Here is a 27,785-nt window from a genome sequence, read left to right as displayed (position 1 = left end):
AGTTGTATATTGCAATAAATATATGGTTGTCGCAAAATCCCGCAGCACACCCGGACTTGCCTCACAACACACCAGTGTGCTGCGGCACATCGTTTGGGAACCACTGAACTAGTTGGTTTAAAGGATTTAAACGAGTAAACTTGTTGATATCTGTCTTCATCTGACTAGTTAACTAGTCAATTAGTTGTTCTCGTGAATAATTATTTTAGTGTTCTAGGTAACTAGTAGGAGAAACTGTGTCACCCGGTCACAGTTAGGAGTGTGACAATATCTTGATACAGCGATATATCGCAATGTTTTTTCTAAGTATTGATTTAAAAAAAAAGTTTTTTTTTTCTTTTTTTGGATTTAAGATTTATTTTATTATTTTCAAAACCTTTTCTGCTTTTTCACTCAAATGTGCGGGTAGGTCTTCACAGAAATTTTGTCACTGTTTTTTGAAGGAACCAATATATTGTTTACTGGAATATTGCACTATAATGGTGTCACTGGTAATAAAGACCCTATTTGTTGTTTATAAAAAGCAGATACTTATTTGTTTACATTGGTATGTTGACACTTATTTACAGAAATGCTGCACTAAATTAGTGTCACTGTTCATAGGACACTTTTTCAATTATTGTCTTTCAGAGATAGAAAATAAAAATCGTATTTTTTCACTTAATCTTTTTTTTTGTGTTATGTCATAGATTATCATAGATTGACTTCTGACAAATATATCGATAATCGCAGTTTCGTCATATCGTGAGATGTTTGTCATCGTGAGCTTTGTATCGTATCGTGAGGTACCCAGAGGTTCCCACCCCTAGTCACAGTAGTTGGAGTATTTCAAACCCTACTAGTTAACTAGTGATGTATGGACTTGGTAAAGACAGAAAGAAAAGTGCAAGATTTTCACATTTGAAACCAATCATGATTTTTAATGACTGATACATGTAACCTAGCAACACACACCTATGCATTCTATTGTCAAATAAATTAAACCATGAGCAGACATCACACATCAGCATTTTGTTCAACAGCTACTGGTTAAAAAAAAAAAAAAAAAAAAAAAAAAGAATATTTACACTTTGGAGGTATTTTGCACGCACGAGTTAGAAAAACAAAACAAGAGAAGTGGAATGTTTCGTACCTTCAGTGACGTCTTTTACTGGTTTCAGACTCCGTTAGAAAGCAACAAACACTCTTTGCTTTTGGTTTTCGATTGAAGCATTTTAGTTTGCACTCTTTTAGACAACCATCCCTGCAGTAACAACATTGAAGGGCTGACTGTTTAACACAAGACCAGCATTTAGAGGAGCACAACCAGTAGCTATTATATATTTACATGTACAGCACCTGTGCTCACAGAGTAACCTGCAACATACTGTAGCTACATCATAGCTAGAACCAAACCAGAACGAGCCTATACCAACAAAGATGGACTGAAGCGACCTACTATTAGGTTACAAGTGTCTATACATGGAAAAGGGGTGCATCATTCAGGGAATCTTCCATTTCCAGTGTGCATTATGGCATTAATAAAGAATAAAACAAAGAAAAAGCATCGGGAAAAAAAAAAAAAACAACTACTACTGGCATCTGCAAAGGGTCGCTGCATCAGTGCAAGAGTATCAGGCTTGTGAGAATTAAATTAGGGTTTATTTTCAGGGTGAAAAATCAATTACCGGTAACAAAAGTTTTTGAAATGTTTTAGGAGTTAAGAGATATTTTAGCTTTTTTTGTTTTAATCAAGCAAAACTAAATTTGCCACATTTTGCAAAAAGGAAAATTATACAATTAAACTATTTAAAAAAAATGTGATTTGGTAAAACGAGAAAAGCATTTTGACGGAAAAAAAAAAAAAAGTAGTTCTATATAGTCATCGATATTTTTGTTATTTAGGAACAAAATGTAAAATTTGATGTATTTTTGTTTTAGGGTGAAAAAATGTTAAATTTCAGGAGAGATTTTAGCAACATTTTTGAGAAAAGTCTTTTTTCTTTTGGTTGCAGAAAAAGTCCCAATGTTTAAAAATGGGAAAATGTTAAATTAGAGTTTAATCTATCTATTTAAATAGCTTTTATAATCAAGTTATGCAAAATACCCCAAATAACAGTTTCCTTTAAAACAAACCTCATTTTCACATGCCAAAAAGATCATTTTCTTTCTTTTAGTGTTCATGATACTGTGGCGCGTGTCCAAAATCCTTGTTATTACAACGTTATTATTATTAATAAGGGATTCAGTGCAGTGGAGAGAACTCATGAAGCGATACTGAAGCAGATGAAATAAAAGACCTACAGCGACCGAGCATGGGATAAGCAGTGATGTGGTGTTCAACCAGGTGGAAATAGTTCCTAGTGTTTTCTAGCCTGTTTCAGATGAGTCACCATTTACAATAGCGTGAGAAGGTTCACCTTGTATCGTCTGTAAACAACATCTTGAATGGCTCTTAGACTGGATCTGATGTGGGTGACTCATCCACTACTCTATCAAACACTGAGAAATAATTCATTGGAGTTAATTCATCGATCTCTGCTCAAAGATCTCAGGCCTCGGCCTTCTCCTTCTGCTTCTTGCTCTTTTTTAGGAACGAGGGTGGCTTGAACTTCTTCTTCTTCTTGGACGGGGACTTGCAGGGCGACCCCTCGGGGGTGCCGCTCTGTAATTTGGCAGGCGGAGCAGCAGGTGGGGAGGATGTGTCGTTGGTGGAAAGGGCCTTCATGCCTTTCTCCAGCTCCTCCGTCGTCTGCTTCTCCTCCTCGCCTCCGTTCTGCAGAGCCGGCGAGTCCACCTCTGCCTCCTCTGCTCCCAGTGAGTGAGTGAAAAAGAGAGAGAAAACATTCAGGGGTCACTGATGGGGGGCCATTGGACTTGGGCTGGGTGCAGCTGCAAAGCTACATGCTCCAACGTTGTACTAATGATCAACATGCTGTGCATTACGTGGAGTTGGCGTCACACACTTACTATTGAGACAAGACCAAAGAACCAGAACTTTGCCCTAAGAGCCGGTGTGAGGTGACACAGAAAAGGACGGACAGGCCGACAGACACACCCATCCACACATACACACACACACAGAGAGAAAGAGAGAGAGACAGTACAACACACACAGCAGATACAGACACAGAAGGGTTTACTTATAACGGACTGAAATGTAACACATGTCATTCCAACAGCGATATAGACCTTCAGCAGACATTTTGACTCCATTGATGAGGCTGCGATTCTCATTTAACTCAATACACAGAGGTGTAAAGAGTACTGGTGTATCCTACTTGATTGAAATTGTACTCAAGTACAAGTACAAGTAAGTCATACATGAAATACTCAAGTAGAAGTAAAAATTGGCTCAAATAAATAGTACTCAAAGTAAAAGTTACTAGTTATTTCCCACCCACACATTTAATTTTGGTAATAAATCTTGCCACGATTCCCTTGTATACAGTAAACATCTCATGTATAAACTTAAAAAGGAAGAGACTCAATCTTGCACAAATTGGAACTTAATTTATTTTCCACAAAGGCATCTGTATAAAATAAAAGGTTTGTCAAAATGTACAATTCTTTTTAAAATAAAATAACACCAATTCAAAAGAAAAATAAATCTCAGTCTAAAACTGAGAAAATAATCGGCATTCAAAGCTGCCGTGCATTACGTTCAATTTGATTGGTCGGCTATGATGTGATGCATTTGATTGTTGTCTGGTCATTTCATTTTCTGTAGTTTCACAATGTCCGCTGATCCTTCTAAAAAATTATAACAATAATAATAGTTTAATCAGTAATGGTTGGGTGTAGAAATGTAACAAATTACTTTACTTCTTTTCAAACGCACTGAAGTACAAGGAAAATGACTGATTTAGAAAGTACCCACAAAAGCAACTCAGTTACAATAAGGTGAGTACTTGTAATCTGTTACTTTGCCCTCTGCCGATAGAAGAGCTTTTATTTTGATGGAAGAGCTTTTATTTTGATAGAAGAGCTTTTATTTTATTTTATCTACTCAGTTAGAGATCGAGTTTTCCCTCTGAGTGGAATCAAAATGTCTTGACTGAGATCAGGTACACAGTTTAATGTTGACACCCATGTTACTCCTCATGGTATCCCCATAACATGGACAAAAAACAGAAAAAGGTATGACAAACTAGACGGTGTCAGGAAAGGGACAGGATGTTGTTAAGTTTTTGAATTGAGCGCAACAATGAGTATTATATTCAATGTAAAGTTAACATTTTGATGCTTTTTGTTATCAAATTAAGGCACTAAAATCTTTAAATCACCAAGTGTAGACTACAGGATTCAATAGATGGTGAAATGTACCTAAATTCTGTGATGGGGTCTAATCGTTAAAATGATAATTGTTATTCAGCTACTTGATCTAAAAGTCAATTGCTTTAAAATAAGAGTTTTGCCATATGACTCCAAAAAAAAAAATGATTGAATCTGGGAGTTGAAATCCATTCTATGACCAAATATTGACAATACAGTCTAGGTTTGGAGGAGGAGGGACTACAGTGTGAAGCTGTTTTATGATTGATAAGTGATGTCCTCAGGACATGTTGAAATGAATAATTCAACATACCAGATTATTATGGACTAGTTCATGCTCCCTATGTTGTGCAAACAGTTCGAGGATAGCGTAGCCTCCTACTATTCTGACTGGAAGTGGCACATCAGTGCACAAAGTGATGGTTCTGGTGGTCTGTGAATAATAAAAAGGTCCTAGCAGGCTGCTAAAGCCAGAAAATAACTGTTCCCAAAAGGATGTTATCAGCTCTTAGCGGGCTCTTGAAGGCAGATGTTGAATATATCTGCACTGGATCCCAGTTGCTTTTAAATAAAATGTATTTAGTACAGATTATTTAATAACATCTAAACAAAAAAATGCCTGTCATTTACTCATCTGTGTTGTTTTGATATGTAAATGAATTTCTGTATAAAACATCTGGCTGTGTCTCATATGTTAAACGCTTTAATTTACAAACACTGTGGAACTCTCAGGCAATGACCTGCAAACAAAAAAGGTTGAGATTAAAATCAATACTAAAGATTTTAATTATGATGGTCCACATCTCTGAAGAACCTACTAAAGCACCTGAAGGCATCCAAGAGTATTCATGTTCAGCGTCCCGTTATGGGATGGATGAATGAGGTTTTTCTTGTTGCTGTGTGACTCGCAAACCATGTGATGCTGACAGTGTTTATGTTAACTCTCAATGTGGCTGATTTCAGCTGCATACAAGGAGGAGTAACATGTCAGAGAGCAGCAGCAGCTCAGAGTCACACTGAGTCCTTAATGGGTCAGAATCTGAGCATGCAAGGCGAGCCGGGCGGACTGTCGGTGCTCGGCCATGCCTCACCTGAGAGTGGAGGGTGGCCGGGCAGGTCGCCCTTTGTGGGGGAGGAAGTGGGGGGAGACTCCTCCCCTACGTACACAAAGACATACAAGGACAAACAGTGAAGGACAAACAGGGCTGAGCAGGCGGTGCATTAGAGTTGTGAGGTCAGGAGGATAAGGAACATAGGAAACAATACAGTCATGTTTGGTTCAGATTGCTGTGTATGAATTCAGAAGTTGAAAATTAAATCGTGTTCAAAATTCAGATAAACAATAAGAAGAACATTAATGCATAAAGAGAAGGGGTGTTGAAAAAAAATCAATTCTGCAATATATTGCGATATTATGTCTCACGATTCTCGGATCAATTCTAAATGCATCCATTTCGATTTTTTTTTTTTTAAATCTTTATTTAACCAGGAAAGAGCCATTGTAACTGCACAAAGAAGAGTGCTGTTGACCAGCTTGTGTTTTTTCAATAAAATCTAAAAAGAAAGTACTAACTTTCTGCATTTATTTGTTGTTCTAGACATATACCTAAGTTAAGTTGCACTAAAGCCATGTTGCACTAAAGTCAATATTGGTTTAAAAGCCACAGGCAGATTGTACTGTATGTTGTACATGGCACATTAAAGCCAATGTTTTGAGTGTTAAATATGCCAATAAAATATATTTCATACATAATATTCTCATTAAGGTGTACACATTTACAGATTAGATGTTTCTTAAGTCACATATATAAAAAATCGCCTTATATGTTAATATCAGAATACATTGTATCGTATCGTGACCTATGTATCGGGATACGAATCGTATCGCCAGATGGCAGGCAGTACATACCCCTAATAAGGAGCATTTGAAGGTTACAGAGTTTGTCATTTTCAATTATTTTAAAGACAAACTGAGAATTCTTGACACGCAAGTGTTTTTTTTTATAATCACATTTTTGCTCTCACAAAAGGAGAAATAAGAGTTCTTAATCTCAATGAAATTGTGTTGGTGAAATTGATATTTAAAGTGGGAGGGAGACATCCATAACATGCAGGACAGTTGCTCTTCAGGACTTGGTATAGGGAAGAAAATCTTCTCTTGTCACATTGTTCATGTGGATCTTGTTGGGTTTTTTCTTTCTTTCCTACTATGGACTATATTTTGCTACGCGCTTTGAGATGACTTTGTTGTAATTTGCGCTATATATATAAAGCTGAATTGAATTTATGGACTTTTAATTGTCCCAATACAACTTTTTCTATTTTCGATACGACGCTGATGTTGTAGCCTTGGGTATTTTCCGATACCAATATTGATCTTATCTGATAACAGTATCCGTCAACTTTTATACCTTATTTTGTAGTGTAGAATATTAGAAAAGGCTTAATCAAGTGATATTCCTCAAACAGAGTAGCACAATTAGCAACAGAAGGTATTCGAAAAACTGACTCATTTATTAACCAATGGGAAACAGACATTTTAATCTCAAACATAACAATATGCTACAATTGAATAAAATAAATAAGAAGAACCCGAAAAATACCTTCAATAAATCCAATTAAAACAATATATATTATATCAGAGATGTTAGATAAAGGGTGATATAATCCGACAGTACTCCTTTATATCGGGCCATATCTGATATCAATATCAGATCAAGACACACGTACTTTTAAAATTACTTCATTAAGTTTATTAAAGATGACTGTTCATTGTTGTATAGTTTAAAATAAATGTCCCATCACTAATTTTACCAGCTGATGATGGATGACAGAGAACTTAAAAGAGAGAACGATGAGTAAGTACATCAGTGTATGGAAAGGAAATGTTATCTTTAAATACAGTCTTATACACAGCACATTTAAGGGGATTACAAAGGAGTATGTAATGCACATATAACAGACAAAAATATGTAGACGTTTAAACCTCAGTGCTCAGACATAATATTTAGTAAATGGGAGTCTTTAGTTGAAAATGTGTTGTAGATGGTTTCTGTGTTTGAGCCATGTAAATGGCAGCATGTCTTTAAACCAGCATAGCTGTAATTAGTTTTATGTTTGACTTCATATTTTTGATCTTCTAACGTCTAAGATCTTTGGTTTGAAGGCTCAATAGCCTGAAAATGAAACCTACCATTGGTTGGTCCATCCTGTTTCCTCTGCACCTCCTTGCGGTACTCGTCCAGCTCCTGGTCTGTCAGCTGGTTGAAAGGATTTGGAGGTTCGGGTTCCAATGGGACTTTGGGTGGGCTGACTGGTGACTTAGCGAGTGAGAAGAACACACAACATCTCAGCAATGAAAACTGAAAAACTGATATCTGCAGAGTGAAAGAATAGGATGTCTTACTGGGGGACTGTCTTCTGTGATGACACTGGCAAGGACTTGGGACTGAGGTCCTGCTGTTTTCATGTCTTGACGATTCTGCTGTCGGATCTGAGGAAACCAAAAATTTCTTGATATGTGCATGAAGGGACCCACATAGGAGGAAAACAACACGTTACCTTGTTCCGTGTCTCAATCACCTCCCGTGGATTGGTGAAGAGAGGCACAAACTGGTTTGGGTTCTCAATTTTGATAGCGGTGCTGCCAGCTTGTGTCATCTCTTCTGCTTTTAGCCACTGGTAGAAAATAATATATATAATATAAACCACTTTGAAAGAAAACAATCAAAAGTAAACCAAATGAATCATATATTCAGTGAATTTCATGAAAGAAATGAAATGTTTCTGATGTTCTGTTCTGCCACTAGGGGGAGGACTGTGCAGGGTCTGCAATTTGTGGGTTTCCCTCTGCAATGCGGAAGAGGAGAGGTGGGAGGGGTGAAACAGGAATGAAAACACAAACCATGACAACCCTGTCAGGGGGTCTGTGTGTAGGGGAACTTGTTGATGCACCACATGGTGAACAGGAGAGAAGATCTTAAATAGAGAGAGGAGCTACTGTTGCTGTTTCTACCTCCTTGTTGCATCATGCCAGATGATAGTTATTCTGATGATCTAGAATTATTTCCCTAATCACAGCTTGCTTTGTTCTCACTCCATTAATGTTTTACTCTTAAATGGTTTTTTTCAGCAGATTTGCATTCCTTCATTTAAAAAGACAATCAGGCAAACTAATTGTAAGTGAGGTCTGTGGTATACAGTATATCAGGGTTAGGGGCAAATTACATTTTTCAGTTACAATTACATTTTCAATTACCCATGTTCAAGTACGACGACTATGACCATTATTTTTTCCTATTACAATTAAATTACATTTTTTTTTCATCCTCAAAAAGTCAATTACAATCACGTTCTCAATTACTAAAGTTCAATTACAATTTATCACAATTACTGACCCTGAAATAAATAACCTAATAAAGTTAAACTTATTGCCTCTTGTGTTAGCTTTCTGATAGCATCACTAATGATAACGGGTCCTAAATCAGCTGTAAAATACACTAAAAACAAATATCTATCAAATATTTTTTTCCTATCTATTTGCTACATTGTTAGGTTTTCTAATCATTGAAAACATAGGTTCTAATATGCATGGTGTGGGCGTCTAAGCCTTTTTTGTGTCAGTATACCACTCGACTTAAATTCTTTTTAAATGGTCAAATGTGGGAAAGCTTGAGATGAAACATATTTTGATAATTGTTAACTACATAACATGTTTCCCCAGTTTTGCGATAAGTTATAATTAACAATATTTATAGAAGTTTCATGGCCATCATCTCAATCACATCAATTATCTAAACACAATTACAATTCACTTACAATTATAATCGACCCCAACCCTGGTGTATACTGTTAGGGTTATCGGGGTATAGCTAAAAAAGCCAGAAGGAGTGAATGATTGTGTAAAGGTGTGGGCATTGTGACAGGCTGTATTTTCCTACATTATAGCGAATAAAAAGAAAGGGATTGGCACCACTAGACCCCAACAAATAAGTAAATGTACAAATATCAAGATTGAACCCATTCCTCCTTGAAGCCTCACAGTGGTGCGCTGGTGTCCCGGGCTGGCTTCCTCTTGGCTGACTTTCTGGTATGTGTTGGGGGTGTTGAGCCACCGCGTACGTTCCTGCTGCTGCCGCTGAGTAAAAGGATTCTGCCTCAAGGCCGGGTGGACCCCATCCTCGTCGAACTGATGGAAAGCTGTGACCGTCGCAGGCACCTCCACCTCCCTTCGTGTCCGGGATCGCTCAAGCAGCACCGGGAAGCGGTAGGCATAGCCGGTACGGTAACCCTGGAAAACAAAGGATTTAAGCATTGGGCGTCATTCAGCTGAGACCAACTCTGATATGTCACATTACCAGAGGTGAAAGTAATGGATTAGAAGTACTCACGTGACTGTAATTGAGTTGGTTTTATGGATACTACTACTTTTTTGAGTATACTTCTAAATCAGTAATTTTACTTGTACTTAAGTATGTTTTAAAAGAAGTAAAAAAAATTTGTTACAATTCTAAACCTAATCGTTACTGAGTGAATAATTTTTTTTTTGTGATTATATTTTTGTTTCATAGTACATTGAACATAATCCATTTGTTTTTAGTCGTGCCATTTCTCATCAATGACCAGCCACTTTCTTGGGTTCAGGTTGCGGTTTTTACCTATTATATTGTTACCCACATGGCGCATTTGGCATGGCACTGTTTAGGAGTTCATAAATGTAGCTATACTTAGAGCCTGAGAATTAATTAAAAAAAATTGAATTAATTGATGTTAATTTATTTTTAAAAAGAATTGTAAATTTGACAATTTCATTTTATACAGATGCCTTTGTGGAAAATAAATTAAGTTCCAACTATGCAAGATTTTGTCTCTTCCTTTATACATGGGAACCACTGCAAGATTTATTACCAAAAATAAACATGGGGGGTGAAAGTAACTAGTAACTTTTACCTTGAGTACTATTTAATTGAGCTACGTTTAACTCGTACTTGAGTATTTTATGTATGACTTACTTGAATAGAATTTAAATCAATTATTACAAGTAGACTTGAGTAGAACGTATCAGTACTCTTTACACCTCTGGACATTACCTAGAAATCATTTTGTTCATTCAGTAGTTTGAAAGAGTCAGGCCTAAGTTATCGGACTTGACTGGAAAAAAGATTACAGAATTATTCAAACTTTCAATGAAAGTCATATTTTAGCTTCTAAAAATTGAAAAGGAGTGATTCTTTGCCCCACAGAAGCCTTTGCAGTGTCCCAGTCACTCACCAGGTTATCCAGAGTTCTCATCAGAGCTTCAAACTCGTGCTCCCCAGCGCGACTCTTATGCAGCGGTCCAAAGGTGGAGCCGGCCCAGCCCACAGTACCAGTCGGGGTGGGTTTGTGGATGGTCCGGTCGAGGAAAATCAGGTTGTGCTCTCCACCAGCACAACACAACGCTGACACCTGCGTGGTCACACAACCACAAACATGATTCTTGTGCATTGAACGAAATGTTTCCTGCTATAATGAATCAGTAATCATTGTCATTAGGTACGTTACATAGTACAGTGTCAATCATTCATATCATTTTTTTCATCTAAATTGCACATTTTTTGAAACGTTTTTTACTTTTACATCTGCAACAATACCTGTAGTTGAAATAATTATTGTTATTATACTTTTATTTTCTTTGTTTTGTTCAGTTCTTTGTTTCAAATTTGTTTGTCTTTCTTTGTGGCATCCAGTGTGGACAGCAAAGTAAGAATTTCATTGTACAGGGAAACATGATAATAAACACTTTGAATCTTGGATCTTTGAATCTTGAATCTAATTTTAGATCATTGCATGTGCTTCAGATTTATTTATATGTATGTATGTCATAAACCATGTTTTTAATGCATTTATTGTGCCTCAAGGTAAGTATCAAACATCTCAACTGACGAACATGGTTAAGAGTAGATTAGATACAGTACATTTTACATTCATTCCATTACCAGGATGGAGACCACTTCCTGGTGTTGGAGAACACTCTACAATCATAATGTTTAAAACCATCCATCCATCCATTTTCTTACCCGCTCATTTCCCGTTTAACAGGGTCGCGGGGGTCTGCCGGTGCCAATCTCCGGCTCTCATAGGGCGCTTGGCGGGGGCACACCCTGGACAGGGCGCCAGTCCATCACAGGGCAACAGAGACACAGACAACCATTCACTCTCTCATTCACTCCTATGGGCATTTTAGAGACTCCAATCAACCTTACAGTCATGTTTTTGGATTGTGGGAGGAAGCCGGAGTACCCGGAGGAAACCCACGCAGCACGGGGAGAACATGCAAACTCCACACAGAAAGGACCCAAGTGTCCACCCCAGGGCTTGAACCCAGGACCTTCTTGCTGTGAGGCGGACGTGCTAACCACTAAGCCACCGTGCGCCCCTGTTTAAAACCAAAACAGGGTTATTGTTTTTTAAATGCTGTGAGATCAAAAAAATTCCCACCAGGTACAACGTGGTGTGTATCTGCGTCCCTGAGGGCCTCTGCTGCCCCAGTGGGGTCACTGCAGTGTTTCTTTGGCTCACACTGAGCATCGAGTGTATTACACTGCAGTGCAGCGTGTGAGAAAAAAGGGCAACTGCCCAAATGTGCAATCTGCGCTATGACATTGGCTGCTTATTCACGCCCCCGCCTATAAATTTTGCAATGACAGCATTCAACCATGTGTCAGCACAGCAGCGGTAGGTGTCAGATACCTGGATCTGGCAGGCTGCCTGAATGTGGTAGATGGTGTAGAAGGCTTCCTCCACTGATTCACCAAGAGCCACAATGCCATGATTCCTCAGCACCAGAACCTGGGAACATATTGTTACTGTGAAATAGAAACCAGCACAAGGAAAGAAACCAGTGTAAAGTCTAATCCTCTCAGGTCTAACGGTGGAGTGGAACATTTGCCTTTTCAAGCTCAAGGTATTTATAGTAGATAGAGAATCAGCTTAATCCTCCATATATTTTAATGCTGCTAGAGACTGTAGTTTTTTTTTGTTAAATATAGACAGTGTTTGCTTTGATCTGCTCTGTAAACCCTCGGTTTATTGACATTGTCGGAAAAGTTTCACAAGCGTTGCTTTGTGAGATGTGGAGTCCTGAAGACGTCTTTTTACGTGACTCTTACCATTATTTCTTGTGTTTTCATGGACAGTAAGGGGCAGTAAAACAATGGTGGATGTATATTTTAAAATTGAATGTCTAGTGAAGAGATATCACAGTAAATATTGGAAACAAACTAGAACAAAAATAGTGTCACTGTCAGGCGAAGAAAAAAAAAACAAATTATGGTAAGAATGAAGAAAAAATACTTCTTTGCATCCATTGCAAACAATGTTGATAAATCGATTGTTTACAGTGGAGATTAAAACAAACTTCCTTTAGGAAATTTCAACCTTTTACATATTTTTTTCGAGGAAAGAATCGTCAATTTATTGATCTATGAGGCCTACATTATAGCTGTGTTTGAAATGGCACTCTAACGTACTAGACGCTACAAACTCAACGAGTATATACTGTCTACTCTGTACTAAGTATGATTAGGATGATGAGCGTTCCCACTGAAGTATACTTCCAAGTTTCCCAAGGTGCATTTCAAACCCATAATGACAAAAACCTGAAGCACACTGAGACTAAATATCTCTATTGATTCACCACTTTTGGAAGTTCTGAAAGCATTTGAAGTGAGAAAGTGACCAGGTAGAATATCATCATGTGGTCATTTGATCCATAAAGTCGCGTAAACACTTTTTATTTTGGAGATTCCATATTGTCTGCCATTTACTACTCACAAAATGTGCGGTTAACTGCAAAACAAGAGCCTATTTACAAAAGTGTTAAAAACTAATGGAAGACAATAAGAGAAGCTTCTGTTATGAAAAGGGAACGTTTGATTTTTATTTTGTAGTCGGTCCCAGGACGATTTTACATTCCCTGAATGTCTGCTCACAATGCATCATGGGGAGGTTGAGAATGACTACTGTGCCCACCGTGCTTACTTAAAAATGTCCCGATATAGTATACATGTACTGTATATATATGGGTATTTCTCACACACTCAATCTTTTCATACTATCTAATGTAAATGCACTACATACTAATTTTGAAATTTGTATGAGTAGTATGTTAGTATGGCATTTCACACATTTTTCAACAAATGAGTCCTGAGAAATCGTCCCGTGTGTCACAAGAAAAGTGTTGATTTCTACACCAGTATCTTCACTCTTATTAGCAGAACGTAATATATTACTCTGTCAGTAGGCTTCACTGCTTTAGACAACACAGACCATATAACTTACCATGACAATAAGTGGTGACCCCAAAAGTCCAAGACACTTATAAAAAGTCAGTTAAATGTAGCAGGATGAAACATTAATTATATATTATTAATGCGGTCTGCTCACCTTACAAGTAGGTCCTAAGCTCTTCTGTAGACCCACCCGGTCTTCCTCCTCCTCCATTGCTCCATTGTAGTCGTAATAGGCGACATCTCCAACCAGCAGAGCCTCATGGGAGAGTGGCAGGAGGCCGCACTTCATGGCTGAAACCTAAAGAGAATGGACTGTCAGTTGCAGGGGGAGGTTGTAAAGGCACAAGCCCAGTGCTGATGACACAATGACCTTTGTGTCTTTTTACTGTTGTTGTCGATGCTATATTTGACCGTGTGTTGAAACAATTACCATTAATGTAAGAACATATGATAACACTTCACTCAAGGTTTTATACATAACGCTGACATTACATTGTCATTATCGGTCATGAATAAGGTGTCATTAAGGATGTCATTACGCTGTCATTAAGTGTTCACTAAATGATGACACCTTTGGAGCTATGTTGGCCTTTTTGGGGTTAGGTGAAGGGATCTAGTGGAGTTAAGGTTAGGGGTTAGGGTAACAAAGGGTTATGGTTAGGGTTAAGGGTTAGGGGTTAGGGTAACGAAGGGTTAGGGTAACAAAAGGTTAGGGTAACAAAGGGTTAGGGTTAAGGGTTAGGGTAACAAAAGGTTAGGGTAACAAAGGGTTAGGGCTAAGGGATAGGGTAACAAAGGGTTAGAGTAACAAAGGGTTAGGGTTAGGGTTAAGGGTTAGGGTTAAGGGTTAGGGTAAGAAAGGGTTAGGGTTAGGGTTAAGGGTTAGGGGTTAGGGTAACGAAGGGTTAGGGTAACAAAGGGTTAGGGTTAGGGTTAAGGGTTAGGGGAACAAAGGGTTAGGGGAACAAAGGGTTAGGGTTAAGGGTTAGGGTTAAGGGTTAGGGTTAAGGGTTATGGTTAGGGTTAAGGGTTAGGGGTTAGGGTAACGAAGGGTTAGGGTAACAAATGACACTTAATGACAACCTTCATGACACCTTATTCATGCTAATGATAGGTGTCATGTCATAATAATGACAGCGTACTTTAAGCCTTTATGTATAGAACTTCAAGTAAAGTGTTACCGAACGTATAAATACAAATTTTTCAGCAATGTTAAAGACAGATACGATACAATCAGAGCATCGCACAACCCAAAAGTACACTCGATTCGTACAACAAGGAAAAGTCATTGTAAATCTGCTTGCAGAGTATAATTATGGAACAACCTACAAAAAACTCATGTATAAACATCAAACATTTAAAAAAATATGTATACATATATATATATATATATATATATATATTTTTTTTTTTTTATTTATTTATTTATTTATTTTTATTGAGACTCAGCTAGGGGTAGGAAATTTCCCTTCAGGGATTAATAAATTATTTCCAAAATTCAAAAAGTCTTTACTTCGCCCTCTCTTTAATACTCGTAACATTTAATAGGTACAGTCCTTTATTTCTTATTGTTGCATGAGTTCAAATGACAGCAGTTTCTTTTCCTTTCAGATCGAGGGTCTATGTTATATGTTAATAAATATTAAAAATAAATGAATACACATTTTAAATCGAAAACACAATGTCCTGCTATACTTTAAAGTATGAATGGAGTCCTGGTGAATACATTGCATTTTTCACAGATAGGAGAAAGCAAAGCTTTGAGTCCCATCTCACCGCTGCTGTTGCTGGTGTGTGAAGGTGAAGCAAGCAGCGAACATCTGGCCGAGCCGAGTATATGGCAGAGTGCAGGCTGAACTGCTCCGTATCCACGCCCATGTTGCTGCTGCCCTTCTCCACCACCTCACCCAGGATGTTCACCTTTACCTGAGTAAAAAACACACAGAACAAGATGTAGGAGCTTCGACAATTCAAGTTTTGAAATTTTTTAAAATTTTTTATTTTGATCTGAGTGTTCAAACACTGAAAAAGATCAGATAAGATACAAGAAGGTGAACAACCTGCTCACGAAACAAAATCCTCCAGAATTTTGAACACATGAAAACTAGTAGAAGAGCTCGTAACTTCAGACTACAGAGGAAAAAAAATGATTTTGCGCGGTCATGGTGTGACTAAGAATTCTGCTAGCATTAGCATGCTAGTAGGCTAGCATTCTACCTTTCAATAAAACATGTTCTTTAACTCTTCCACAGTAAATGTTCTCAAGATTTTGTTTGACATTTTATTACACTATTAGGTATGTTGGGTTGACTTTAAATTGGTAGCAGTGCTGAACCATTATCACTTTATAATGATTTTGCTACAGTGATATACATCCCTTAAGCCTCATTCAGAGGGCCAAAGTTGAAAAATGTATGTTTCTCCCAATGCGACGCTGCGGTTGGACAAAACAGTGGACTATCACCTTGAATGGACTATTCCTGTAATAAGTATTGGAGAAGAAAGCAACGTGACAGCGTTGTTTGAAGCAGCTGACTCCAGTGCCGCACACACACACACACACACACACACATACACACACACACACACACCGTGGAGCAGTGTTTGTCTGACTCTCAATCACAATAGCCGCTTAAATAGCCATGTGTTTTACTGTAATGTGCAGTTTTTTGGCTGAAAACAATAACAAGTGTGTGTATAGCTAACTGTTGTGTCGAGTCAGCGTCTACAAACACGCCTACTCATGAATGCATAAGTAGGCCCCAAAACAGCCCATTTTAGAACTGCTCAGAAAGTCACTTTTCAGAGGGCTAAAACTCTGGAAAACAGGCAAGTTTGGGAAAATAAACCTCAAATACTATGTTGTTGGAGTTCTTTGAACTTGCATTTTTTTATCCTGTGCAATATAAAAAATATAATATTGTTTATAATGATATAGCTTCATTCTAAGGCTTATTTTGCTTTGAAATAACAGTTCGAGTCACTGCTTTTGTTTTTCCTTTTTGGACACAACCGAAAACGGCTCAGGTACAGTATTTGGAGATGGTTTGGATTTTAACAATGAGGTGAGCAGGCCAGCAGAGGTTAAGGATAGGGGGGCATTTGTGCTTCTGCATCATATGAACTGCTAAGCCATGCAGAACTCACTCACACATGCTGTCCCTTATTTAAAAAAAAAGTTAAAAGGGGCACAACATGTTGATAATGAGCAGCAGGCTGTTAACAACAGAGCCTGTCACTGTGACCAGTGACTTTGACACAGAATTGTCTTTTCCATAAGACTTTATATTGTCCAGCCCTACTTTCAGGGATGTAGGATGGTATTGCTGTTTTTACTTATATTTTACTCCAAAGCACTTTGATTATCTTGTTGTGTTTGGAAACCACTAAATAAGTTAAAGCTGATTGTTTTTTGGATAGTTTGCAGTGAGCCAATAAAACTTCTATTATATATTAACGAAGTGGTCACAATTGCTGAAAATAACCACTTTATGTCTTTAACATCTCCCTCTTATATAGCAGCACCTGCAACACAATGAGGCTGCTGGTAAATTACAAGCACTACCTATGAAAAAATCGATAACATAAAAATGATCAATATATTGCAAAAGTATTTTCTCAGACATTTTAACTGCTGAAATAGAACTACTTCTCAGAGAGCACAGGTCACCAAGACAAATTCCTCGTGTGTATTCATACACTCTTGGTCAATAAAGTTGATTCTGATTCTGATTCTGATACTTAAAGGTAAATAAAAAGAAGAGAAAATGTTTTGATGAGATCACAAATCTAGAAACCTTTGCTACATCAAACACTGAAGATAAAAGCGCTGACATTTGTGTTCTTTCAATTCCAACTCACCAAACTGGATCCTGACACCTCGCTGTAGGCCAGGCCGCCTGGAAGCACCAGAAAATGTTCCTGTTCTTTACTCACACGCAGCTGAGGGAAAGAAAGAGTGATACTGGTTACAGAAGATAAATCGAACGGGATGACACATGGATTATTGGGTTGATAGCAGAGGTGGCAAAAGCACTAGTCTTCAGTACTCCAGTAAAAGTAAAAGTATTGAAGTTGCTTCTTTACTTGAGTAAAAGTAAAAAAGTACATGCTACTAAATGTACTTAAATAAAAAAGTAAAACTAATTAGACAGGGCTTTTAAACTAGCACATTCCATATTTTGGTATTATTTTAAAAACGTGTAGAATATTGGTACATGGATCAAGTTAGATCTGTTACCTTTGAACACCTGGAGAATTAAGCACTCATAATAAATAAAATGTTTTAAGGGGGGAAAAATGCAAAGGCTCAATTAAACTCAGAGCAGCTTTGTGTTTCACGTTTTTAAAAACTTTAAAATGTTAACCATAAAACTAAGGGAGCTCCCGAACAGAAAAAAGCTCAAACTACCAACATTTTGCATCTATTTACGTTGTGGCGTCATCTTCGAAGGTCTTAAAGTAACATGTTCTTTTTTAAAAGGTAAGGAGTATAAAGCACAGGTATTTGTTTAAAGAAGTAAGTAGTGAAAGTAAAAAGTTGCCAAAAAAATAAGAAAGTGTCTATTTGTACGGTTTCCGTACGGACAATCCCCAGTGCTATTGGTACGGTTACCGAAGTACACGTACGTACCATCTTAGGTTTAGGTTTATGGTTAGGGTTAGGGTTAGAGTAAGGTTATAATCAAATATCGCAACAATTTTTAGGGTTAGGTTTAGGGTAAGGTTTACTCATAGTCACGTGACCTAAACTGGCCAAATAGGGGCGCTGCATACGGATAGAATGTTGGTATATATATACGGCAAATGTACGAATAACCACTGCCAAAAAATAAATACTCAAGTAAAGTACAGATACCAGAAAAACTACTTACATATAGTAATTAAGTACTTTGTTACTTGATCATCTGTGGTTAATAGAGGAACCATTCAAATCCTTCTAATCCTGCAATTCTATTGTATGAATTGAGTGCTCCTATATATTGACAAAACATCTGTCCAGTTGAACAATTCTTTGGGATTTTGTGGCAATCATACATTATCATTGCAATATACAACTACATACAGAGGCAAACTTTGTACCTAAATTTTTTTTGGACATATTTTGTTAATAAATATTTCATGAGTAATATAGTTGTCTTTGTCACATTTCATTTGGCAGTAGTAAATTATGAACATTTACCGATATGGTACAATAGTTGTGCCTTCAGATTTGTCCTTTGGTGTGCCTTGGGCACAAAAAGGTTGGGAACCACTGTTTTAAGTAACTCAACTCAACTAAAGGACAGCTAGTGATCGTAACAATAGGACAAAGACGTGTATGTTGAGTGAAAAGTGGCCCGACTGACCGTGAGACCCGTGCGGCTGATCTGAGCCCAGCCGTACAGGTCGAACAGGCGGTGGGTGCTCGCCAGTTTGCAGCGCATCAGCCGCTCACCCTTTACCATGGTGCCGGGCTCCCAGCCGTGCAGGTCGTTGATGGGCGTCACCATCATCATGTCTATGTGGGTGGGAGCAGGAGGGAAGTGAGTCAGGTGGTTTTCTCATTCATCGATTCATTAGCTCATAACCATTTAAAGGAAATCAATAATGAAAAAAACAAACAGAATTTAAATGAAATTGTATTTATCTTCTATAACTGCTTCTCCCAGTGACAAGTCTTTCAAAGTGTAGCACACAGAGACAAATACAGTATCTACAGATACACAGATACTTTTCTTCAATTTACAAACTTGTTTTATATCACCGGAGATCACAATATATAGTCTTCTGATGTTAGACTGTATGGCTGAATACCTTTATCCCACACCTTAATACCTATGACCTTTTTCATCAGTGTGATGTGAGCTTGTTGTGATCACGGTTAAAATAAACCAGTAACATAAACAACGAAGTGTCAAATTCTATGTTCTCACTGTTTTACAATCAGAATCCTTTTATTTGTCATTACACAAAACACACACACACACATATATATATATATATATATATATATATATATATATATATATATATATATATAAATGCAATGGCCAATGTAAAACAAAATAAAAATTAAAAAACTAAAAGGGGTGGGATGGACATGGATAGTTACATATGAAATAAATAAATGTGTTTTATATGCACATGGTATTCCTTTTACCAGTAAGAAATGTGGAAGTTTCATCACTTATTAAGGACTATTTGTAAAAAAAAAAAAAAAGAATCACTAGAAATGGGCTGATTAGAAAAGCAGAGGTTGATGCTCAAAGACAGGGGGTCAACTCGTGTTAAGGTTGGATGTGTGTTCCTCCAAAAACATTAATAAAGTGATTCTCAATCTATCTTGCTCTTTGATGAATGAACCCCCTTACCCCATCATAACAATATTTGAACAAAGTGGGTAAAACAAATGTACAACCATTATTAAGAAAGGTTCTTCAAAAGTCATGAAAATAACATAAAATTAAAATAAAATAAAATAAAAATCACATATCTTAGAACAGTAATAATGTTTTTTGAGTGCAAAGAAAGAAATATTTTTTTCTATTTTAAATTGCTCAATGTTCTCGCGCCCTGTCACGTCTTGGGTAGAATAGATTACACCTTTAGATCAGGTTTGACCATGCTTTCTGTTTATAATTTGATTTAACTGTTTTAATGTAAAATTTGACTGAGAGCCCCCTTTGACCCTGACCTGATTAGGCAGGCACTGCGAATGGATGAATGGGTAACATTAAAATGCATAAGAAGAAGTAGTTTTTTTTATTCCTACAGCTTTTATTTTGAAATAAGTAAAAAACGTATATGGTGGTCTGCTGGATTAAACACGAACTATACTCAACCTTTATTTTTATTTACTCCCTCAGTTTATATATAGATAACACTTGAATTCAAGATAAGATAAACCTGAATTTGTCCGACATCTGGGAAACTCAGATTGACACAATACATTTTAGACAAAAGTCCTTTCAGAAAAGAAACCAACACTGTTTTTTTCTTAGTGATGGTCAACAATCCCTCTCATAGCTAAAACTAGGTGAATGTTGCTGATGCTAGAACTGGTTTTGATTACTTTTCAACCAGCTCCCACCAAGGCCATGCTTTCAAAATGAAATGATAATTTACAGTGATGGTGATTCTTTGACACATACTGGAGGGCGACACTGGCAGAGCCGTCGGGGAGCCGTGTGAGGCCATAAAATCCGCCAGCTGTCTGAGAGCCCACAGGTTGGAGGAGCTGCCGCCTTTCTTCATCTGCTCCTGGATCAGCACATCCAGCTCCTCTCTGAAGGACTACAAACACACACAGATTGAGATAGAAAAAGTCTTTGAATGTTTGAACATCAGGAAAAACACACTTTTTGTTTTGGACATCCTAAAATCCATGCACTTGAGGTGTAGGAAGAGAGTGAGTCAGTCCTGCTCTCTTCCTCTAATAACATCACTGCAGCCCTCCTACACATCCATACACAGTCCTGCACTGACCAGAAGCCAGAATCCATCCAATGTTTGCAAACCGACCAAACATGAGGAGGTAATTTCATTTAAAAGTAGTTTGTATTTGAAAGACAATAAATCATGCATCTCACCGGACTCTGCAGCAGGCTGGAGATGCGCTTCTTGTGCTGCGGTCCGGACCCAGGGGTGGAGTGCTGGGGTGACTGGAGGCCTTCAGGGACCCCATCACTTGGGCTGCGCAGCACTGGGGTGGTCTTCGGTGTGGGAGACTTGCTCATTTTTAACTGTTTTCAAAGGATGTCCAACAACCGAGTGCAGGTGGAGAAAGCTGAAAGGAAAAAGAAAGCATAAATATGGTTATAAATGTGCATTTCTTAAAATTACAGCTGATATTCAGACACTTTTAGAGACAATGGCCCTCATTTATCAACCTTGCATGAAAACGGGTGCAAATTTGAGTGCACATTTGGTCATATGACAGGACCAACGTGCTTTATGAAACATTCGTATTTGACAGCGTACAAATAATCGGGTGTTGATGAATGCGGTGCGTAAATTTGAACGTCATTAACACGATATGCCCTCAAATATTCCTGGTTCGGAGGCCCCGACCACTCAAGTCAAACAAACATTGCTAAGGAAATAAACGGACTATAAAAAACTTAACCAAGAATGCCTAATGGTGGTTTAAATCAAACTGGACTCATCCACATTCTAAAAGCTCAAAACCCTGCTATTTGATCAAGACAATTCTTTACATTTCAGCCAAGAAAAAATAGACGAGTCAGGCTGTTGAGCACAAGCGTTTTGATCTGTTCTGTCATATACTTAAATGACGGCTGAGGCTGGTTTAATACATCATTTTCAGACTCTGCAGCACAAATTCACACACTCAGATTTGCATACACCACGTCAGACTTGACGTGAGATCTGATCGTAGCGTACGCTCACGTCAGAATTGATAAATACCAAAGCTTGCGTTAATTTGCTCGAACGCACATTGTACGTAACGTACAAACGGTTGATAAATGAGGGCCAATACATGCAGAAGCTATCAAAGTTACAACAATCATCACATTCAAATTAGGCTTTACACCGATCTGATCGGCTATATCGGATCGGCGGATATTTTTCATTTTATGCAATTAGTGTGATCGGCTGTAATGTCTTAATTTGCCGATCCGATCAATGACGTCATTGTCGTGATGAAACTTTCTGTGGATGCGCCCATTGCATTGTTTTATTGTCTCATTTACACCGAAGAGTTGTTTGCTTTACGTGACATGGCTTTATTTCACTAGCATTTATGCACAAAGGTGAAAACCTATGAGTGAACGGCAAAATTGTCTCTCGGTTGGAGCGAAGCGGCTGATCGCTGGACTTCTTCCCCAGTTTACTGGCTCTGAAAGCGGGGTCAGCGTCTGCTGTTAGAGTGTTTGTGTCTGTGTGTGTGTGTGTGTGTGTGTGTGTGTGTTTATGTGCGTGCACGCTTATTTTGTTTATTCAGAAAGAGCAGAGCGATGCGCTTGCGTTTACTTTCACTTTCATACCGGAGACTTCTGTCCGTTTCAGGGGGGGGGTGGACACAGAAGCGTGCATGTGTGAGTGTGCGCCCCACCTCCGCTGTGCACATGTAAATCAGAGATAGACCGATATGAATTTTTTTTTAGGGCCGAGACCGATTTTTTTTTTGCAGCAGCCTTAGCCGATGACCGATACGGACTGCCATTTTTCTTGAGCCGATATTTGAAGCCGATACTACTTTTGCTCACTCAATTTACATCATAAAAATTACACGATGATAGTAAATGGTACAATTTTTTAAAAAGGTACATTTTTTGAAATTAACAAAAGTGAGGTAAAAAATACTGAACAAATATTAAAAACAGTTGATGTACAACAACATCAAGTAAAAAATATTGTTGCTCTCTCTGCGAATGCAGCAGCCCGCATCGGCCGATGCCAATACACGTAAAAAACACAAAAATCGGCCGATAATATCGGCCGGCCGATGTATCGGTCTATCACTAATCTATATTTAATTGACAGATGAGATTTGAAAGTAATTCATCAACAAACATTCTTAATAGGATTATTACAAAAGATAAATAGGCAGCTTGCACAAAAAGACTAAATCCATGAGTTTTTCAAGTCACGATGATGAAACAACATGATTTAATTTGAACCTTGGGTAATCTGAACCAGCACGCAGACATCCACACCACCGTGCATTTTAAATGGAACATTAAAAGGAAAAACTACACCCGCATCAAGGATGCTGCATGTCCTCCTCAGGGCAGTGGCTGGTGTAAGTGCAGCACCATAGGAAATGCAAACATTAGCAGTAAAAGCTCACATGCAAACAGCAGCATGACAGCCACTAACAGGAAGCTAACCAAAGATACGGCCCAATAACTGGAGAATGTAAAGAGTTACGGTCAGAGAAGAGCTGGCCTCTCCCCAAATGAACCCCCCACTACTCGCACGCTGGGCGTCCTGCAGAGAGCAGATAAGGACCCACACACACCACACCCACTACACCCAGCAGCTCCAGCCGACTCACTGCCTCACGTCTTATAAGAGCTACACCCATTCCCAGTTTCCACTTCCCAAATAAATTTTACACCGACAGTCCGAGGCAAACATGGGCAACTGGTGGCCCACGGCCCACATGAGGCCGTCTGTCTAATTATGTGTGGCCCCCAAAGCAAATACACAAAATGAAACCCAAAAACATACAAAATAACTCCAAAAACATAAAATAACAAACTTATTCCAAAACACAAAAATGACAGACAATACACAAAAAGAGAAAAAACATAAAATAACAAAAATACACAACTTATTCCAAGAACACAAAAAATTACAACAAAAATACAAAAGAAATGACACAAAAACAAAAAAAAATGAATCCAAAAACATACAGAATGACAAGGAAAATACAGAAGATAAATCAAAAAAACACATCATAAAAACAACAAAAATATTCAAAACTTTATGGAAAAACACGCAAAATGACAAGAATGCACAAAAGGAATCCAAAAATACCCAAAATAACAACAAAAATATTCAAAACTATTTGAAAAACACACAAAATGAGAATAAAACACAAATGGAAGGGGGAGGGCTTAAACCACTGCTCTGATTTAAAAATGGTGATGTGGAAAAATATTTCTCTAAAGGGGGGGGACACACACACACACACACATTTCCTGCTTTGAGTAGCATTAGAAGGACTTTAATGATAAAACGCTAGAGAGAGACTACACATCTAAAATTGAAATAAAGGTGACCAGAATTAAATGAAACACAAATGGTTATTATCTTACGTAGATGATACAACTTCATTTGAATTAAAAGCACAAGATATTTTCTCCTTTTTTCTGTCCTAAACTATACAAACTGGTCTCCAACCAGCTTTAGACATGTGTCAGGATCAAATCTCAATTTCAGTGTCAAAACTTTTAATGCAAACCAAACGTTTTTGTTTGATGATTTGAATAAAAAGTAAAAAAAATATTTACTTACAGTACTTATCTTTTTTAAGCTGCACAGTGGACATTTCTGACCGTGTTTCCCAAGATTAGTTCTAAATACTGTAAATGTTTGATCAGTTAACGTTAACCGGTCTGTTCTCTTTCCTCTTTACAATGGAGGACAGTTCACAGTGTGGATTACTCTTGCTCCTCTGGGGACGGCAGGGGCTCAGCTGTTCTTGGACACCAGACAGAATCCCCCCTCATGGGAGGCTCCTAATGACTGAGGAGGAGATCACTACTTCCTGGTCTTGTTGGCAGGGTGGTGCTGCATCATCACCTTAATTCTCTTTTCTAAAAGCCAGAAGTAATGGAGCTGCTGTTCCACCACTCATCCTCTCCCACTGCAGCCAGGCTCTTTGTAACCACACTGTATAATATAATACCATATCCTGACTCCAGCATCAGATCTTTCACTTCTTACTGTGTCATCACATCCAGAGATACAATGATGAATGTGTTTTTAAAGAATAAAAATGCAGAAGTTGTTTTTTCAAATGTAAAAAGGAGCATCCTAAAACCTCACTTCGAGTTTGTAAATCATGTATGTCAGATTTTCTACACATGCAGCATTGCGAGAAGCCCATAGGAGACACCAATGGAGAGATAATTATTTAAGAAGCTCTGTATCGATTTCTTTTGGCTCCACTTATATTGGATTTATGTCATAATGGCTGATCATCTCAATCTCACCCTCTTATGTAACAAACCCTTTACAAACCAAGGCGTCCTGTTGCCAACCCTTTTATCATCTTTCCACATTCCATAATAAGTATATCCATTTAGCTTTTTCATTTGAAAATACAAATATCAGTTGGTGAATTGAGATGTTCAATATTAGCGTTTCCCCTTTTCCGATATTGTCCAACACTTAATTTCACATATTAACAACTCCCAATATAATTTTAGGCCTTTTACATTTCTAATTCACACATTAAGCCCATTTTAATGGGATGCCCCACTGGATGTATTCTACATAAAACATCTGTGCAAATTCTGAAAGCTATTTCAACTTCATTTATTTTTAACATGTCTCAAAAAGCCACCACATATCAGTAGAAAACAAACTGCACTCCTAATGTATTACTAAATCACTCAATGTTTGTGTTTAAGGAGTGTCTTTGTCCATCATACTGAGATCACTGTATTCATTATAGTACAGTATTGGTAAAATAACTTCATTTATGTAATGCTTTAATTACAACAACGTACTAAAGATACATTCACATAAATACGCCAGTAGTGACATTGGTATATTATGTTTTCCATACACAATTAATTTAAGTATTTCTAACATTTTTTTGAAACATCTTCCGTTCACTAATTATTTCCATATGGCATTCATATTGGGTGGTGGTGGAACAATGGTTAGGAAAGCTGGCTTGTAATCAAATCCAATCTGGGCCATGACTGTGGGATGTTAACCCTAAACTGCTCATGTTGTATGTGACTTTGGATAAAAGCATCTGCTAAATGAAATTGCCGTGTAGCCCATTTATTGTGTGTATGATATAAATGGCTTTATTCTATTAGCATCACTTTTTACACATTTGTTTTAGTAATAGTGATTTACTTCTTTTGTCATATATGTGTTACATACACAAATTTGTTCTCTGCTTCTAACCCATCCCTGAGAAATGAGCAGCCACTTTATGATAAGTATCACGCAGTGCCTTTAATTATTTTATTAATGTTATTGTTGCTGCTATCAGAGGTGAAAGTAACTCACGTTACTGTAATTTACTTGATTTTATGGCTACTTGTCCTTTTTTGAGTATATTTCTCAATCATTATTTTTACTTGTACTTAAGTATGTTTTAAAAAAGGGAAAGTAATTCATTACATTTCTACATCTGACAGTTATTGAGTTTATTATGTTTTGTTTTAAAATGATCGACGGACATTGTGAAACTACAATAAATGAAATGACCAGACAACAATTAAATGCATCGCATCAGATTCAACATAATGCACGGAACTCTAAAACATCAGTTTTAGAGCTTTTTTTTTTTTTTTTTTAGAGAAATTTACGAGGTCATAAATTTAGCTATACATAGAGCCTGAGATTTTAAAAAAATATATATATTTATATATTTAATTGAATTTATTGGTGTTATTTTATTATTTAAAAAGTTGTACATTTTGGCAAAACTTTTATGCCTTTGTGGAAAATAAAATAAGATTTAGTCTCTTCCTTATTAAGTTTATACATGAGATGTTTACTGTACGCAAGGGAATCGTGGCAAGATTTATTAACAAAAAATAAACGTGTGGGTGAAAGTAACCAGTAATTTTTACTTTAAGTACTATTTCATTGAGCTACTTTTTGGTTGTACTTGAGTATTTTATGTATGACCTACTTGTACTTGTGCTTGAGTACAAGTTAAATCAAGTAACAGTACTTCTACTTGAGTAGGATATGGATGTATCAGTACATACACCTCTGGCCGCTACTGCATTTAATAATTATGGATTATTTAAATATTTATTTATCATCTGCTCAGTCCTTGTTGGGTTTTTGTTTTTTAACCTCTGTCCGTGTGACTTCTCACGTCAAACATTCTCCACAGACAGAAACAACGAGTATCACATCAGCCTTCCTGGATTTCCGAGCATCTTCTGCTATCCTCCATGAGCTTATAGCAGCCCGTGCGCAGACATGGCTGCCTAGCAACACCCGCACACGCTGCAGCATCAGTACCAGCTACTGAGCCGAGCACCGGACCCGGGGGTGCCCTCACTGCAACAAAAACACATGCGGCGATAGAGCCTTAATGCGGGGTTTCACACCCCATAGCAGCACAATGGTGCACCGTTTGTCTATAGGCACCGACATACGTGTTGGAACACAAACACAGCTGCCATCGGGCCTTCCTTCACCTGCACGACACGCTTAGAACTCTAGACTTTGGCACCATAAATTACACGCACAGCCACGGATGGACAAGAGCGCACGATGAAAACAAAACGCGGCACCAAATGACGCTGTCGCCATGAATTGCGCACAGAGCCCCGTCATGACTTGATTACCTGGATTAGGACGTCCAGAGAGGAACATCAGCACCGTTTTACCCTCCGTGCTCCCCCAGCACCAGCACGCACAGCCCGATGCCGGCACGCGACCAACAGATGAGGGGATAGAATCAACGGATCTGTGCGTAAATTGACGCCAGAGGTTCTTTGTGAGCGTCTCTCGGGGCCTTCAGCTGAAAGCAGCCGCTGTGGTGTTTTTAATGGCTCAGTGCGCCTGGACCAGCCCACTGCCACGCCTGTGCACTGCCTG

At 37.9% G+C, this 27,785-nt stretch overlaps 1 protein-coding gene across 2 annotated transcripts; it reads right to left on the bottom strand.

Moving 5' to 3' along the window:
- Nucleotides 1-941: 941 nt before the first annotated feature.
- On the bottom strand, nt 942-27,785 carry add2 (adducin 2 (beta)). Of its 2 annotated transcripts, XM_028457823.1 has the most exons (15): nt 27,533-27,785; nt 21,098-21,294; nt 20,660-20,801; nt 18,875-19,026; nt 17,388-17,468; nt 15,303-15,452; nt 13,681-13,824; nt 11,986-12,084; nt 10,525-10,701; nt 9,296-9,544; nt 7,816-7,932; nt 7,661-7,747; nt 7,448-7,574; nt 5,346-5,411; nt 942-2,787 (listed from the first exon to the last, which is right to left on the bottom strand). In XM_028457823.1, exons 2-15 carry the CDS (start codon nt 21,242-21,244, stop codon nt 2,531-2,533), a joined length of 1,995 nt encoding a protein of 664 aa, XP_028313624.1. In that variant the 5' UTR covers nt 21,245-21,294; nt 27,533-27,785; the 3' UTR covers nt 942-2,530. The 2 variants fall into 2 exon arrangements, with proteins under 2 accessions (XP_028313624.1, XP_028313625.1); XM_028457824.1 differs by lacking the exon at nt 5,346-5,411.

This window comes from Gouania willdenowi, chromosome 9 (genome assembly GCF_900634775.1).
Source record: "Gouania willdenowi chromosome 9, fGouWil2.1, whole genome shotgun sequence".
NCBI classification, from domain to species: domain Eukaryota; kingdom Metazoa; phylum Chordata; class Actinopteri; order Blenniiformes; family Gobiesocidae; genus Gouania; species Gouania willdenowi.
This window is presented reverse-complemented; position numbering and strand designations above follow the sequence as displayed.